The following is a 15355-nucleotide window of genomic DNA, read 5'->3' as shown; positions in this document are numbered from 1 at the left end:
TCATAGAGATCAATTTTGATTTCTCTTTATTTCGATGCACGAGTAAGCTATTGATATCGGTTCATTACGTGTATTAATGACTTGACATACTGCCACTTAAAAGTCTTACAACACCAAACTGGTTTTAATAAACCTAACTTCTATTTCTATAGAACATATAAATGATAAACTTTGGTTGTTACACTCTAGGACACCCTGTACACGTACGTATCGTGGAAAAGTAGCAGAGAAATTGAGAATTTGACGAGATGAAAGTTGATTAATCGAACGGAAAGCTCGGAGTCGAGTTTGAACGTTTTCTACGAGTAGCGTCAGGTTAACGCGATTGTTAATGTTTCTGAACAACGATCGATCATTTTATCGTGGAAATAACAACATTAGAGATACGGCAAGCTTATAACTTTAATACGCGTTCACCAATCAAACCATCCATCTCGATATTTTTCAAGAGATATACTGCAGGCGTTCGATTTCACGTTAACGTGATTATTAATCGATTCTCAATCAATTATTTCCCTATTGGAAATTATAATATATTCGCCGGAATGCAACTCTCCGCTGCGGCTCTCATTACCATTTCCCCATTTAATTATCGAGAATGTATTAATTAATTGTTATCATTGTTAATTCATTCAGCCGGTCTCCCATGATTATTGACGTACGTTCACTCATCTACGTCTTTTCATTTTTCCTATCAACGATATTATATCTCATTATGAACAATTACGTACGGTCATTCATACTGCTCTTGCAAACTCATAGAAATTCGAAAAATTTAGCCGGGAAAAAATACTCGTTCGTATGGTAAATTAGTCGAATAATTAGCGAATAATGTTGCAAAAACCACGGAGGGCTAACTGAAACCGACAGACATCTCTAACTCTTATAATCGCATATAACAATCGTGAAAATTTGTCTCCTTACAATTCGTAGACCGAAACTTTCCTAATACGAAGGGGTTTGGCGGAAAGATAACTTCTTCTTCGGAAAGAAACGTTTCAATTTGTCTCGGAATTCTTCGAGAGTCGAAGGAAGCAACGATACTTCTTGCTGCGCGGCATCGCTTTAAATAATGTTTGAATAAAAAGCTCGAAAAAGTTTTTCGGTTAGACTTACTGCTCGAAGCTGGATTTACAACGAATTACAACGAGAGAATAACCAACCATCCACTGGCTCGTCTGCCATGTAGTCGAGGCAATAATAAAGTGAGACGTCGATGAGGGTGCGGGAACCGGAAGCGAGAAGTGAAAGGAACAGCGAGGAAGACGAAGTTGCTCTCTCTCTCTCTCTCTCTCTCTCTCTCTCTCTCTCTCTGGATATTCAATTTCAATCGGATTCCTTGAGAGCTTCATCCCTAGAATCTGTTACAAAAGTTCGGTTTGCGACGCGGACGAACGAAGCAGACCGATTTCGACCTCTTCCACTTGGACGGGGGTGTGTTTTAAAAGTACACGAGAGGAGGTAGAACTTGTTTCCCCTTTTCTTTCAACGAGTCGTTAACTTTGCTCGAAAGCATAACCCATCCTCGGTCTTGACCCTTCTTCTTCTTCTTTTTCTTCTTCTTCTTCTTCCTCTTCTTTTTTTTCCTATTCTAGTTTTACTCTGATGTGACTGCTGTTTGTCGGGGAACACGTGTTTAGAAATGTTCGGAATGTTTCTGGATGAGTTACACCGTGGTTTATAAGTATGTGCATACTTAGGTAGATTTTTATTAACGATATATATTATGATATATTAAGATACACGAATTAAACTGAAAACGATGATCAAAAGCAATAGCTAATATTTTCTTGTGAAATCGATAAATCGTAGGAAATTTGAATTCTTCGTTCGAAACATCGACTCGTATTGTAAAATGATATATTAAATATAGGAATAGAAGACTTAAACAATTTAAAAAATGTTCGATGGTATCTCTAATGGTCCAATTTAGAAGAATCTTTTGTATCTTATCTATAGCTTGACAAGCAAATGAGCTGTCCAGTTATGAAAACCAGATGTTTCCTTTTCCACGATATCTCGGATATATCGGTTCACGATTTCACTTTTGCTAACGCGTTTTTTGAAAAGATCGCATAAATCAGCGCTGACGATGCATAAGCTTGCGGCCAAGCTGAAATATCGTGTTCCGAAGAGCGTACGAATACACGTAGTCTCGATCGTTTTATGACCGACAGAATGGTGCCAGAATTGTGCCAGAATTTTTCGTTTTATTCGTTGGTAGAAAAGCACCGTCGTCTCCCGGAAGTCCGCGCGCATACAGAGCCCCGCGCTGTCCTGGAGCACAGAACCATCGTTTAAATTTATGTAAAATCTGCTCGCGGCCAACGCTGAAAGAGAAAGAGAGAGACGTTGCAGCTGCTTTTCATTATTTACGAGCCAACAAGTAATCGCGTTCACGACAACTTGTTGCTTACTAGAAAACTCTGAACTTGGCGGCCGCGGGACCATCGGTTCGTTTGTTCGCCAAGGTAATCGCGTGGTATCGCGCGCACGCGAGATTCCCTCTTCGATTTGCGCGATTAACCGTGGGATTAGTTTTCGATTGCACGCCAGAGAACAATTCCCGCGACGGGAACCGACTGATACTCTGGTAGAAGAATCGTCTGTGACTTCCATCAGTGTAACTCTCTTTCGTTAAGTTTATCTTTTCCAGCGTTTAAACATTTAGCTATTTACACCCATGACATATACAGGTACAGCGTTGTCGTGTTAAGTGAAAAGGGCATATCTGCAACTTTATCTGGTTGTTAAATATTAGGAGCCATTTTTCTCCAGCTTTTGACCGGATACGCCTATCTGAATTAACGTAATATTCCACAGTAATATCCTTGTTATTTGATAATTTCGTGATTTTAGCTATTGATCTTTATAGGCTTAAGCAATATTTTGTATTAAAATATATGAATATTACAGGCAAGAAACATGATTAATTATACCTTCTGGCTGTTATAGAAAAGCAATTATGGTATTCTGCTATTTATTTATCCCTGAATATTTCAAAACTATCGATTGTTGCAACGGTACTTTTACATATTTCATACATTTCCAAATTGATTGTTAATTCGTCCAGTATAATTATGACTATCATATCTCGTTACTGTATTAGTGGAATTTCAAAGAGTTAAAAATTGCCTATAGTAAATGTTCAATTACTTTTGTAAGCCACTGTGCGTATAATATTTATAAAGAAAAAGGGAGTATGAATAAAAAATGAATATGACGATAAAAGAAATCGTAACAATGTTCTTCGGCCTGTTATTCGTCGTCTGTTAGCAAAATAAATTTCCTAACATCGTGATTATTCCATATCCGATGTTCCCCTTGACGCTGATTCAGATTGAAACAAGCGAACCAAACAATCGTCTTCGGATTGAATTAAAGACAAATGTTGGATGATAAATTCGAACGGGGTGCTGTTTTCGTTCCTCGGACTTTTCGTGCGTTTTCTCGAACGTTCTTCTTCGATATAAGTTAAGGGCCAGAAATTGGGTCAATGGTGTCGACAGACAAACGGTCCGACACGTAAGCGAAATCCGGCTCTCGTCCAGCAACGTTCGCGCTACGGAATATTCCAACGGTTGAGGGTAATGAGACGTAATGAAATGTGAGGAAAAAATACGAGGGAGAGGAAAGCGAGCCGATGAGAAAGACGAAAGCGTGAGAAAGAGGGTAGTTTTCGGTTAGGTGGATCTCTGTAGCGAGAGTCCGCAGTCGTGGGAACCTCTTTGTCCGGTGACAGTAAACGACGTACGACTTCGCTGGTGAAATAACGTTCTCGTACTTTCGTTTATCCTGGCACAAAAATGTTCCCAGATGTACAAATAATGCAGAAGCAAGAGCATCTCTCCTGAATTTCCAAAACAAATGTTAATTTTTAATTTTTCAAACACTCAGCGAGTTAATGTTAGATCAGGTTTTGCATTTCCGAGATTGAGATAAATGATATAAATGTCATTTCATTTTTAAAACTGGTGAACAAAAAAAAAATTTCATAAGGTCTTGAGGAAATAATGTAGTAATATTAAATGAACGTTTAAAATTAACGATCACATATGTACATTTTAACGATAAAAATTCATACTAACATTCTCTGGTTTGATCTCAGAGAAACATTAAAATTAAAAAATCAACAAGAACGAGCTTATCGTATTCTTCTCGCGTGATTTGTATCGTGCGCTATTTGTATCGTGTCTGTACGTGTACAATTCATACTACTGAAAATATTAAATACAGGAGAACTAACACGCAAAGAATTATTCGTTCGAGTAACTTTTTTAATTTTGTAATTGATAATTCTTATAAATCTGGAATAATAGAACTAGTTAGTCGTTGGAAGATAGCATTGAATCAAATTACTTTGATCAACTAAATGACGTTTGAAAGAAATAAACCGTGCGCGGTTCAACTTTTATTTGAATAAACGACACTTTATATATACCAAGCTAATACTTAATTGCGTTTTTTCTTTGTATCAGGAGAAGACTTTTATAATTCATATCCCGCGGAGAAGAAATTATTTTTAATCAGCGTGGCCGCATAACGATTATCGTTCGATTTATCAGAGCAGCCGGATTTTTCCGCGACACGGCAAGGTGCATTTAATTTGCATCCCGCTGGGAGAGTTTCATTATCATTTTTGTTCCTCTATTAGCCGGTTAATTAGTGTTCAATGAATATTTTTAATAACGTGGAATCCGTTTGAAACTCGGTGAACCGTTAACCTCGTGATTTTATACCATTTTAGTTTTATTCCCTGCTAACGTAAAATGAAATTCACTTTTTTTCATGATATCGATGTTGTTTAGATTATACCCTCGTGGATACAGAGGTTTCAATGTCATTGTTACTTTATTATAGTTTTCAATACAATACGCTGACTGTAAAACCATCCAAAAATTGTTCATTTTTATAAGTTATATATTTATAACATATATTCTTATACCTTAACGTATTAGGTTGTCGGAAAAGTGTCTTTCTTCTACAGACACGTCTTTTACGACAACGCATCTTTATACAAACATGAAACCTAATCTGTCGAACGTTGTGATTTTTAGTTTGATAGAACAAAATAGATCATACGTGATTCGATAAAATAATATAAAACAAGAAATGTCGTGCATCCATTATTTCCTTATAAAACAAAAGAAACTTTTCGGACGACCTAATAACAAGAAACAAAATCGTTGGTTAAATAAAAACGCACAACGAAAATCATATTCGAAACGTATTATTGCGTTTCTTGTTAACAAAAAATTCGTCTGGAAAAAGTCAAATCTCGCGTGTACACACTTCCAGAGACAAGTTGCTCTAGAAAAAGTTGCCTCTGGCAGTGGACAAACGCGTAGATAGAGACGTCTCTAGACAGCATCGAGGACCGCGTCAGTTTTATTTTAGTTTCTTAGTGAGAAAGTAATTACTTAGTTTCCTCTGATTTGGCAACTGGTTGCCGGGAAAACGTGGTGGAACTTTCGGATGTATGCGGTTCGTTAACGAGTTGTGTTAATACGCCAGCCGCTCGGTCACTCGGTTTATTTGTGTTTGTGAAGCGAATTAACACGCCAACCAACTCGTTTCAAACTTTTGCTACTTGCACGACCGACAGATAGAAAGATTTTGTCGGTTTTTAATACGAACCATCCGACTTCGAGATCCGCTTGAAATCCTGTACACGTAGTTTGTTTTCCTGTTTTTCAAGGAAATCTTATAATTGCTTCAAATCGAGTATTTCGATATTTAAAATCCGATATACATCGTCGCACGTCGACCATAAGTATTGCAGCATCTGCTCGTTACATTTATTGGAAAACTCTGACGAATTTTATTTTATTTCGCACTGGATTGTTGGTAAAGTTTTATAACACTTTTGATAATTACTATGTGCGTCCTGTAATTGATTTTTGTATTTGATATTTGAATTGTAAGAAGATTATTTTATTATGAATTTTAGCAAAATGTAATATCTCTCTCGTTAAACGGAAATAAATTTTGTCCCTAGTTAACGTATTTTATTCGATAAAATATATTCAATAAAATATGGAAATATTCATGTTCTTTAAATACACGTAATAATTCGAATAGACTTTCGTGAGACACTATGCAAGTACGTATTATACTTGATCCTACCGTTAAACGAGATATAAAGATTTTCCTCTTGGTTTATATCAGACGGTTTTTTGAAAGCGTTCCAAACGTAGAATTTGTGTCGAGATTAGCATTCTATTCGGTTTTAGTAGTCTTACGAGAGTTATTTAATCGCCACTTGATTACGATGTTTAAACAACGTATGCTATGGCTCGAGATTGAAAAAATTTTACGAGTGAAATGCAAATAGGATGATATGCTTTTTTTCGGTAATTAAACATGGAAAACCATGGATAAATTGCCCGTTGTTCGTTCGTCTTTTCATTTTCTATTTATAATAATCGTATCAACCATGACGCGCTATTTCCCAAATTTTTCGCGACCTCGTTGTTACTTTGACTCATAGAGCGGAATAAAAAAAAAAAAAAAAAAAAAAAAGAAACGCCTGGAACAGGAAATTGTAATTACTGTTCCGGTTTAGGAAATTAAAATATTTTCGAGAAATTTCCGAACGCGCGATTGAAATTTCCATCGACGTTTATTCACTCGTAAACGTTACTGCATATTTTCACATTGTCGGAATATTCGCGATTCTGCTTCTGACAGTGTATTTGTGTATTTTGAATACTTTAACATGATGTCCGTGCTGTGAACGCCCAAATCGTGCTTTAGCACTTCGAAAAAGAAATTACTTTGCAAACAGGACAGGCTTTTTAATTGGCAGGATTATTCGATTTTCTATCAACTTCGCTATACCAACCGCGTGGAAACGCCTGTGACACGATCAACGCGTAAATGATGTCTCTCCTCCTAGTGAAACTATGGATGTTCCATTTCATCCAGCTATTTCTTCACGTTGCTGGCAAACGCGAACGCGTTCTCACCTAACTTTTAGCTCTGCTACTGTATAAAATTTTTCTGAAGAACTAAACTGAAAAAGACAACATAGAATAGTCCTCGAATCTCTTTGAAAAAAGTTCCACGTAGTCTTTTTTTTTTATTTTATATTTTTATTTTTCTTGTTGCTAGCGCTTGACAACGCTCATTTTTCAATGTTTCAATGGATGTACGAAGAAAGTTGTGTTTTGGACCAAGATGCGACGATCGTTTATACGTGTGTTTAGTAAAAAATTATTTCCAAAAAAATCGTTTAGTAAAAAGAATTAGCAGCACCAATTAGTATAGAATTATCTTAAGCGTAATAAACGATAAACGTGGTTTCAGCGAATATCGAGATTCATTATCATAACGGATAATCGATTGTTTAAACACTTTTGTGATTTTTGCGAGATGTGTACTCGCACTAAATATCTCGCAATTTCTACCTAGATTTTCATGTTGAACGGTACTAAACTTTGCTGATATGATTACGACAGTTTGCTCTCGTTACGATGTTAATGAATGTTTAAAATATTTCGTATACCACGAATAACATACACGTGCGTGTAAAACGTATCTACAAGTGTCCGAATGTTTTCGCTGACCTGTGTACAAGAGGGTAATTACTGGAAAATCCATGAGTATTTACAGCAAGGTAGAGTAGGGTGGCGTGGACCGGCGGAAAATCACACGTCGTGAAATTTGGACGAGTAGCAGCGGCGACGAGCGATCGGAAGCGATTCGAATGCGATTTGAATTTTGAGTACACTCGCGAATCTGCATATGTAAACACCGCGGCCGCGTCGCTGCATACCGGCCTGCGATAGCATCGCCGATTCCAAAACGTTTTCCCGCGCGTACGTGCAATCATGCCACCTATACAATGTGCCCCGTTCGTTGAACGAGACGATTCCGTAGGTGTTCATTATTAAAGCAGCAGCGCAAGCTCACCGAAAAAGCCCCGGTTACATTCGCTCGTGTACCGTGTAACGGCCGATTTTTGGTTTGCATTCATCCTTTCCCCGCCTTTGTGATGCTGCGTAGCTTTATTGCACGAACGAATATCATCGTGTTGCTCTCTCCGCAAACCCCTAGATATTGCAATTAAGAGCGAAACAAGCTGCCGTAATTATTATTTGTAGTTTGGTTAATGACGTGAAATTATCTCTCTTTCTCTCGTGAAACGTTGCTTGGTTTTGTAATAACGAAGGATATTTGTGATCGATGACGAGTTTCTCTGTACAAGGTTCCACCGGAATCAATATCCTGCGTGAATTTCACGTAGAATTTTCTCGTACGTAGCAATATATCTATACGCCCGGGACGCGTGGACAATTCGTTCGCTACGGTGTAATTGCGAGAAACACGTCGATTGATCCAGCCTCCGATCGGAAGATCGTCGGGATTGAAAGCCGCTTGAAATTTACATCGCACGTCGGACTTTACGACCGTGTGATTCCGCGCGCGTATGCTCGCCCATGCTCCTTTTTTTTTTTTTTTTATCGAACGTTATGAAGCATTTAGTTAGTACTGGCGTGGGAAATGGGTAGTTTTTAGTAAGTTTTCTTAGTAATTCTCGATTGTCTCGAAAGAGTGTTTAATATTTTCTTTATGGTGTTGATAGATGTTTCACGGGACGTGGCTGCAGTGGTCGACGCTGCTGTTGCTGCTGCTAGGAACGCGGCTGCTGTTCGTGGTCGCCCAATGTGGATCGTTCGCCCAGGATAGACAGGAAAGAGAGGACAAACAGGATAAACTGGCGCTGTACAAAGTCACTTTAAGGACTTACTGGTCGAGGGCGCGATTTCCACGACATTATCCAGAATGGAAACCACCGGCGCAGTTCGGCAAACTAATCGGTGAGTCAATTTAAACGTGTTTTCTAACGGATATTCCAAAATATTTCTCCACGTCCACGTAGTCTATGAAAGATTCGTATTAACATTTTCATAACGTAGCACAAAGACAATTCTGCCAAGCTGTCAAATATAATATTACAAATTTTATGAAATCAAAAAGAATAGAAGATGTTTTATGATGTTCATAAACTTATTATTTACATATTCAATTTACATTTTTAAATTATAGAAATACTTCTTGTTCCTTCTATTTGTATAACAGGTAATATGCTTTTTAATTGATACGTTTTTTGTAACTCGACGAAATAATAATTTACTGTATTTATAGTTTTTTTAATAACGTTGCGTTTACCCAATTTTTACACGTTATTCCACTGGTACGTAATGAATTAAGGAATGTCCCGATTGTGTTATTATAAAATATTTTAACGTGAAATCTCCACGATAAAGAATTAATTAATTTTTAAATTGTTCCTTCTAAATTCTTCGTGTTGTCGCATTGCGAAAGTATACAACGCGGTACAAAACGAAGAAAAGAATTTGAGCGCGATTCTATTAGCAAGAATACCATTCTTGGAAGAATCAATTAACGAACGAAGACGTTCGAACTTTAGCCGAGATTCGAGAAAATTCGTAGAATCATCTCGACGTCGAGACTTCTGGAAATTCGTTCCGCACGGTTTCGATGATCGGCGAATACTTATTTCTGAGCCGTGGCGCATTTCGAGCAACGTCAGCCAGCGGAACACGCCATTTCCGAGGTTTATTCTCTTCGACCTCCTTTCCCAGCCGACGTGAGAAACGATAATTGGAGAAGTTGGAAATTATCGGACGTCGACGCGTATGTCGTCGTTTCCAACGATGTCGGAGCTTTCCTCTGTCGCTTGATATACCGAATCTCGTAACAACACCGCTTCATCTACCACGCTTATTTCGGATTTTCTAAGACCATTATATATTCTTTTTTTTTTTTTAGAAAAAGAAACGCAAGATAGACTTAAAAATTAATTTTCGTAATATTATATTAATATCACTGTGTATGTTTTATCTTCTATCGTTGCAACATCTTCTATCCTTTCCTTTAAAATAATTTTTCAAGAATTTTTATTCAAATAGCTTTTAATAACTATTATACAACACAGTTTATCCAACAAATGTGTCGACTATAAATACCTTTTATATGTAATCTAGTCTCCGCGTTCTCTTATTTTCTAACGTACAAGATTATATCGCGTATATCGAATGCCAAGTTACACAATGTTTCTCCAGCAATAAGCAGTTTTCGAATAACAAATCAGATGAAATTTTCGCAACAATAATCATATCGAACGACAGATTACATAAAATTTTTCCAACAATACGTTAAATAAATCTTCAAATACCTGTTTCTTCTTTTCTCTTTAATTTCTCAGAATTCCACCCACGGATACCTATAACACTCACACGTTGTAAAATTCAACGAGACCGTTTCAATCGCGACACAATCCACCGTCGAGAAAGAAATTCTCGTCTTCGTGCAGGTTGGTAGCGCGATCCAGGGGGCGGAAGGGCGTTGTAGTCGGTCCATAAACAAGGGGAATATTTCAGATGGTAATGCGAGCGCGGGAACAGGTGTCGTGACTCCCTGACGGTCTATAAATTTTCCTGGCGCCTCGTAACTCCGCGCGGTTTCGCACTTTCGATTCGTGGCTGTGGCCACCACGCACCATCCAACGAGATGGAGGGTGGTTTGGTAAGCGTGGCGGGTGGCTAGGAAATCGAGGGTCGAATAAATCCGCGAAGCACGTTGGTTCGCGAAGGGAAACGTCAAATTCGAATTAGAAAGGCACGCGGCGTTCGGGGAAATTCAATTTCACTTTAAAGACCGTCCTCGTATTCACGCTGGGTAAACGTCTAGGGTTTGGAATACGGGGGATGAAGCGAGCCAAGGGTCACGAAAGCGAGAGGAGCGCGGCGAAGAAAACTGAAAAGAGAAAAGGCGAGGATATGCTGGGAATGCGAATGCGCGCGGCATTTTGTTTTACGCTCGCAGAAAGAACTCGTGAATCGTTAGAGCTTGTCGAATTTCCACCCTCCAACTGATACAAGCGTTTCGCGGAAAGCTGCCGTGTCATCCGTCGAATTTGCCGCTTGTATTCGTTAAGACGACGACTCGTCGATTTTACGCGGAAATTCGACCGCCTGACTCCGTATCTTCTCCGTCGTTGTCGAGCAGGCTAAACCGCCGTGTAACACAGTTAAGAATCGCTGCGATATTCGTACAACGGGTTGAAAAATTGCTGCGGCTGTTGCGTAGCGTGGCGGGTATTATGAATTTCAGAGTGAGGCAGAAATAGAAGGTCTTTACTCGCGTAGGAATTCTTCTGTTGATAAGTATGTTCATACATAGATGTACTTCCGTTCGGATATTTGGTTACAAATGAAGATGACGAGAGAAAAAAATAATAAATGATATTGCCTGTTTCTTTATGCAAGAATAATTTAGATATTGAAGACGCTGTCGATCGATTTCGCACGAAATCTATCTTTCCGTTTCCGACAAAACAACGAATTAATTATACATCTTCACGCTTGATAATTCTGCTTCAATTTTTTGCGCTCAGTCTAATAATTTATTCACGAAGAAGAGCGATGTGATTTAGTTTCATGCTGGTTGTATAAAATCGCATTCAACGGTATACAGTCAACGTTCGCTACATTGTTGCAACCACGATTCGGCGTGTCTGACCACGAGCGTCCGCAACTACTGTCTCTCCATTCTCCAAGTGTACGATCAAAGCGAGGCCTATTTTCTCTTCATTTCCTGGCATTACGAAAGCAATTAAAAGAAACTTCCGGAAAGGAAGCTGGAACTGGGTCACGTTTTCTCTTGCGGACAGACAGAAGAGAAAATAGAAGGTACTAGCGGTAGTACGCGACTAGCGATAAACATCGAAGAGGTTGCGAAGGATAAAAAGAACGCGAAGGGGAGCGAAACTCGAAGTCGTTGCGAACACGGCTACAAAACGTAATCGAAAATCCTTTACGACGATTCGTCGTACGACGGGCATTTTTAGCTATCAAGGAAGGTTCTCTCTCTCTCTCTCTCTCTCTCTCTTTGTCTGCTTTCCGCATTCCGCAGAAACTCGACGAGAAAACCTTTCCAGGATATATCCTGCGTATACAGACGAACGGGCACGTTCGATCGTTAACGGGCGACTAATGGAATGGAATTCGCATCCAGATCGTCGGTTCCATCTCTCGACCTTCGACTCCACCTCCACAATGGGGGTTGCTCTTTTCTTTCTCCTCTCGTTTTCTTTCACCCCCTTGCTACCCGAGAAATCGTAAAATCGGCACCGACGTTCGCGTTGTTTTCCTCCCTGCAATCCCTAGTCTGCTAGACTTAATTCGATTTTTCCATTCCTAATCCTTTTTTTTCTCCTCGTTTTCTTCGATCGGTTTTAACGTGTTCCAACTTCTCGTTTGTATTCTCTGGAATTTTATTTGTTTTTCTTTTTCTTTGTCTTCTATCGCGGAAGAATGTGTCCTTTCGTACGACAGTGGTATCTTCACGCTGGTTGAGGTGAAAATGATAAGAACGTTACCGCGTGTCTGTAATGTAACGATCGGGTTGGAAATATCGACAGTCACGTAGACTATTGCTGTATTTCCTGGGATATTGTCTTGGTTAGATAGAGGCCGACTCTTGCATTAGTCGAGATATTTCGTCGAAGCGAATTCAGGAAATTGTCGTTGCCAGAAATACGCGAGCCGCGAACGCTCAAGTCCCTCAGTACAGAAATTAATAAAACATCCCTCCGATCCGTGGCTAGCGTTTATTCAATCGAGAGATCGTTGAATTCTTTTATCGGGGTGTGTTCGATCGATAGCTATCAGCTTGGAAGAAATAATTTCATTCTAAATATTGCAGGCGCGAGAGAATCTTTGTTTTCTAAATCACTCTGATTATCAGATCGTTATTAGATCACATTTATTTTTCATTTTCCGCGTCAATCTTCTACAACCTAGCATTCGCGCAGTACCTACTCCATTTTCCATCAGCCAGTCAGAATCATGTGCAGGAAAATCTAAAAATCGTTGTCTCGTTAATCCGCTGCACACGCCTGGCGGCGGAATTCTCGAGTGGTTGAATTCTAGCTGGCAAAAAGGCTCATCGCATATTCACGCGGGTTTCCGGATCGAAGAAATCTTTGACGACGCGAGAAAATGTAGACACACGATGGAAGAGAACGTAGAGAAGAAAATACAGAGGCTAAGGAGAGGAGAGAGAACGCTTTAGACCGAGGAGTTTTCTCTTCTGTGGACGCTCCAAGGGCCGCTTCTAATTATTCTTCTCTCGAGACACCCGCAGCGCGCACGGTGTTCTCGTTATTTTTTTTTTTTTTTTTTTTTTTTATTTATAGCCGGGGAGCGACGGTTTGGAGCTAGCGCGAAGCGGAAGGACAGAGACGGGTGGATAGAGCGAAGAGTCGAGTAGCGAGTCAGTGGAAAGAGACACGTAGAAAGAACGAGAGAGACTCAGGGTGTGCCCGAGAGCGAAGGAGCCGTAGGTAAAGAGGAGAGGTATTTTTAGCCTGAACCGAGAGAGTCGGGCTTCTCGTTTTGCTCCCGTTTCCTCGTCTCTCCTTTCTCGTGTACCAGCTGTGCTCGAATCGACGCTGAAAAGCAACAGAATCGGGAAAAAATGATGCACTTAGCGGCGCGTTTCGCGACGCTGATATATCCGTGTGTTGCCCGCTCGTCTCTCCCGTTTAATTTTCACCGAGACCCTCGTTTTTCTCGCCTGTGTAAAATATTTCGATCTAACGAACCGCTCTGTTCTTTCTTGCCTTCTTTTTTTTAGCCTTCCTTTCCTTTATCGAAAAAATTGATCACGCTCGTAGATCGTTAGAATAATTGTTTTTCGATATATGGTAAAAACTGTGTGACGAATGGTGTCGTCCGATTCTACTTACAGTTGGAGAATACTCCACGACCAGGTGTTATTGTTGCTGCTTCCTCTTTTATCGAGAAAATTGATCACGCTCATAGATAGTTAGACTAATTGTTTCTCGATATACGATACAGACTGTCTGCCAAGATAGCGTCCGATTCTACTTGCAATTCGAGAATACTTTGCGACGAGCTGTATTATAACCATTTTTCTTTATCGAGCAAATTTATCGTTCTCGCGGGTCGTTGGAATAATTGCTTTTTAGTTAATGGTAAGGACTGTTCGACAAGGTGTCGTCCGATTCTACTTGCAATTGGAGAATACTACGTGGCGAGATATATTGTAGTTGTGTGCGCTGTGTAGTCGGTCTCGAGCTCTTCCACTCGAAAATCGAAAGTATTAGACGCGTGACAAGTGCCGTGGGCGGGAAAAACATCACCGGGCAATTTTTAGTCCACAAGATTCCACGACACTCTTCCTGTTTCTATGAGTAGATACATCTCTGGTCGTAATCGTATACAGGGTGGCCCACGAATTAGTCACCACGATATTGCGGCTGGATTTGACAAAACCGATTACGTAGAAACATATTTGTATCTTTGTGTTACGTATCGGCGATGGAGTTCTAAATTACAGTTCAAGAACAAGTTATATTCATTTTGTATCAGATAATTGAAACGGCGCACGTTATTATAATAATATCGAACTCGTCTTCTATTCTAAAATTAACGATGCTACTTAACATTTTTATTTTATAAAAAAAAAAGATAATAGGTTTTTGTTCGAAGAATTTCCCTACTAAAGGCACGATTTTCGGAATAAAACTGGTATCTTTGCGGCACGTGGAGGTCAAAGTGCGATCCTTCCACGGAACTACAAGTCTCCGGTTCTCCGGTTCTCGAGCTCCGTGTTTTCAGTGTCGATGGAATGATTCCCCGAGCATCCTTTTTCCCTTAGTGAAATTCTCACGTGTCTCGTATCGCGATGCAAAAAGCAAAAAGAGCTTTCGAAAAGGGTTCTTTACCCGTCGCCCTGGTATTCTTCGCGATTCGTTCCTTTTCTCGCGATGACACGACTCGTCCCTGCTGTCCTCTTGCGTTTCTAGTGCGTTGGTCGACTGGCGAATGAAAAACCTTGGTCTTCCAACGCAACCGGCCGTGCACACGTTTATTAGGCCTCGTAGTTAATTAAAGCGAAGCGCGCAGGGTCCTTGGAATTGAAATTCCAGGTAATATGAATAGCAGCGTTCCTCTCGTCGTCGGCTCGTATCAAAGCGCTACATCTTTCCGGAGCATCTAGCTGTTTCGTAATTGCGCGCCGCTTGTTGTCCACTTCTTCTTGCACTTTCTGTTGCTCCCGCTTCCTCCTTCTTCTTCGCCCTGGTTAACAAGCATCGCTGATTTCTTTAATCGAGCAACCAGCCTCGCGTTGATTTCTTCGCCGCGACAAGCGTTTCTTCGTATATGAAACGAAAAGCGAAGTTTGCTTGAAACGTACCAACGTAATTTTGACATTTAATTTCGATTCTTTGGAATCTCTTGATAAAAGAATTATCTTTATCCCCTGAAATTTCTCTTTTATCAGTTATCGATACATT

General features: G+C 39.8%; 1 protein-coding gene across 1 annotated transcript in view; it reads left to right on the top strand.

The window, feature by feature from the left end:
• Positions 1-15355, top strand: part of LOC100650177 — a 193279-nt gene that overhangs the window by 2895 nt on the left and 175029 nt on the right. Inside the window, exon 2 of the mRNA XM_003401243.4 lies at positions 8588-8822. Within this exon, the coding sequence (XP_003401291.1) occupies positions 8588-8822 (235 nt within the window). The remainder of the gene's footprint in view (positions 1-8587; positions 8823-15355) is intronic.

Source organism: Bombus terrestris, chromosome 15 (genome assembly GCF_910591885.1).
Source record: "Bombus terrestris chromosome 15, iyBomTerr1.2, whole genome shotgun sequence".
In the NCBI taxonomy this organism is placed as follows: domain Eukaryota; kingdom Metazoa; phylum Arthropoda; class Insecta; order Hymenoptera; family Apidae; genus Bombus; species Bombus terrestris.
This window is presented reverse-complemented; position numbering and strand designations above follow the sequence as displayed.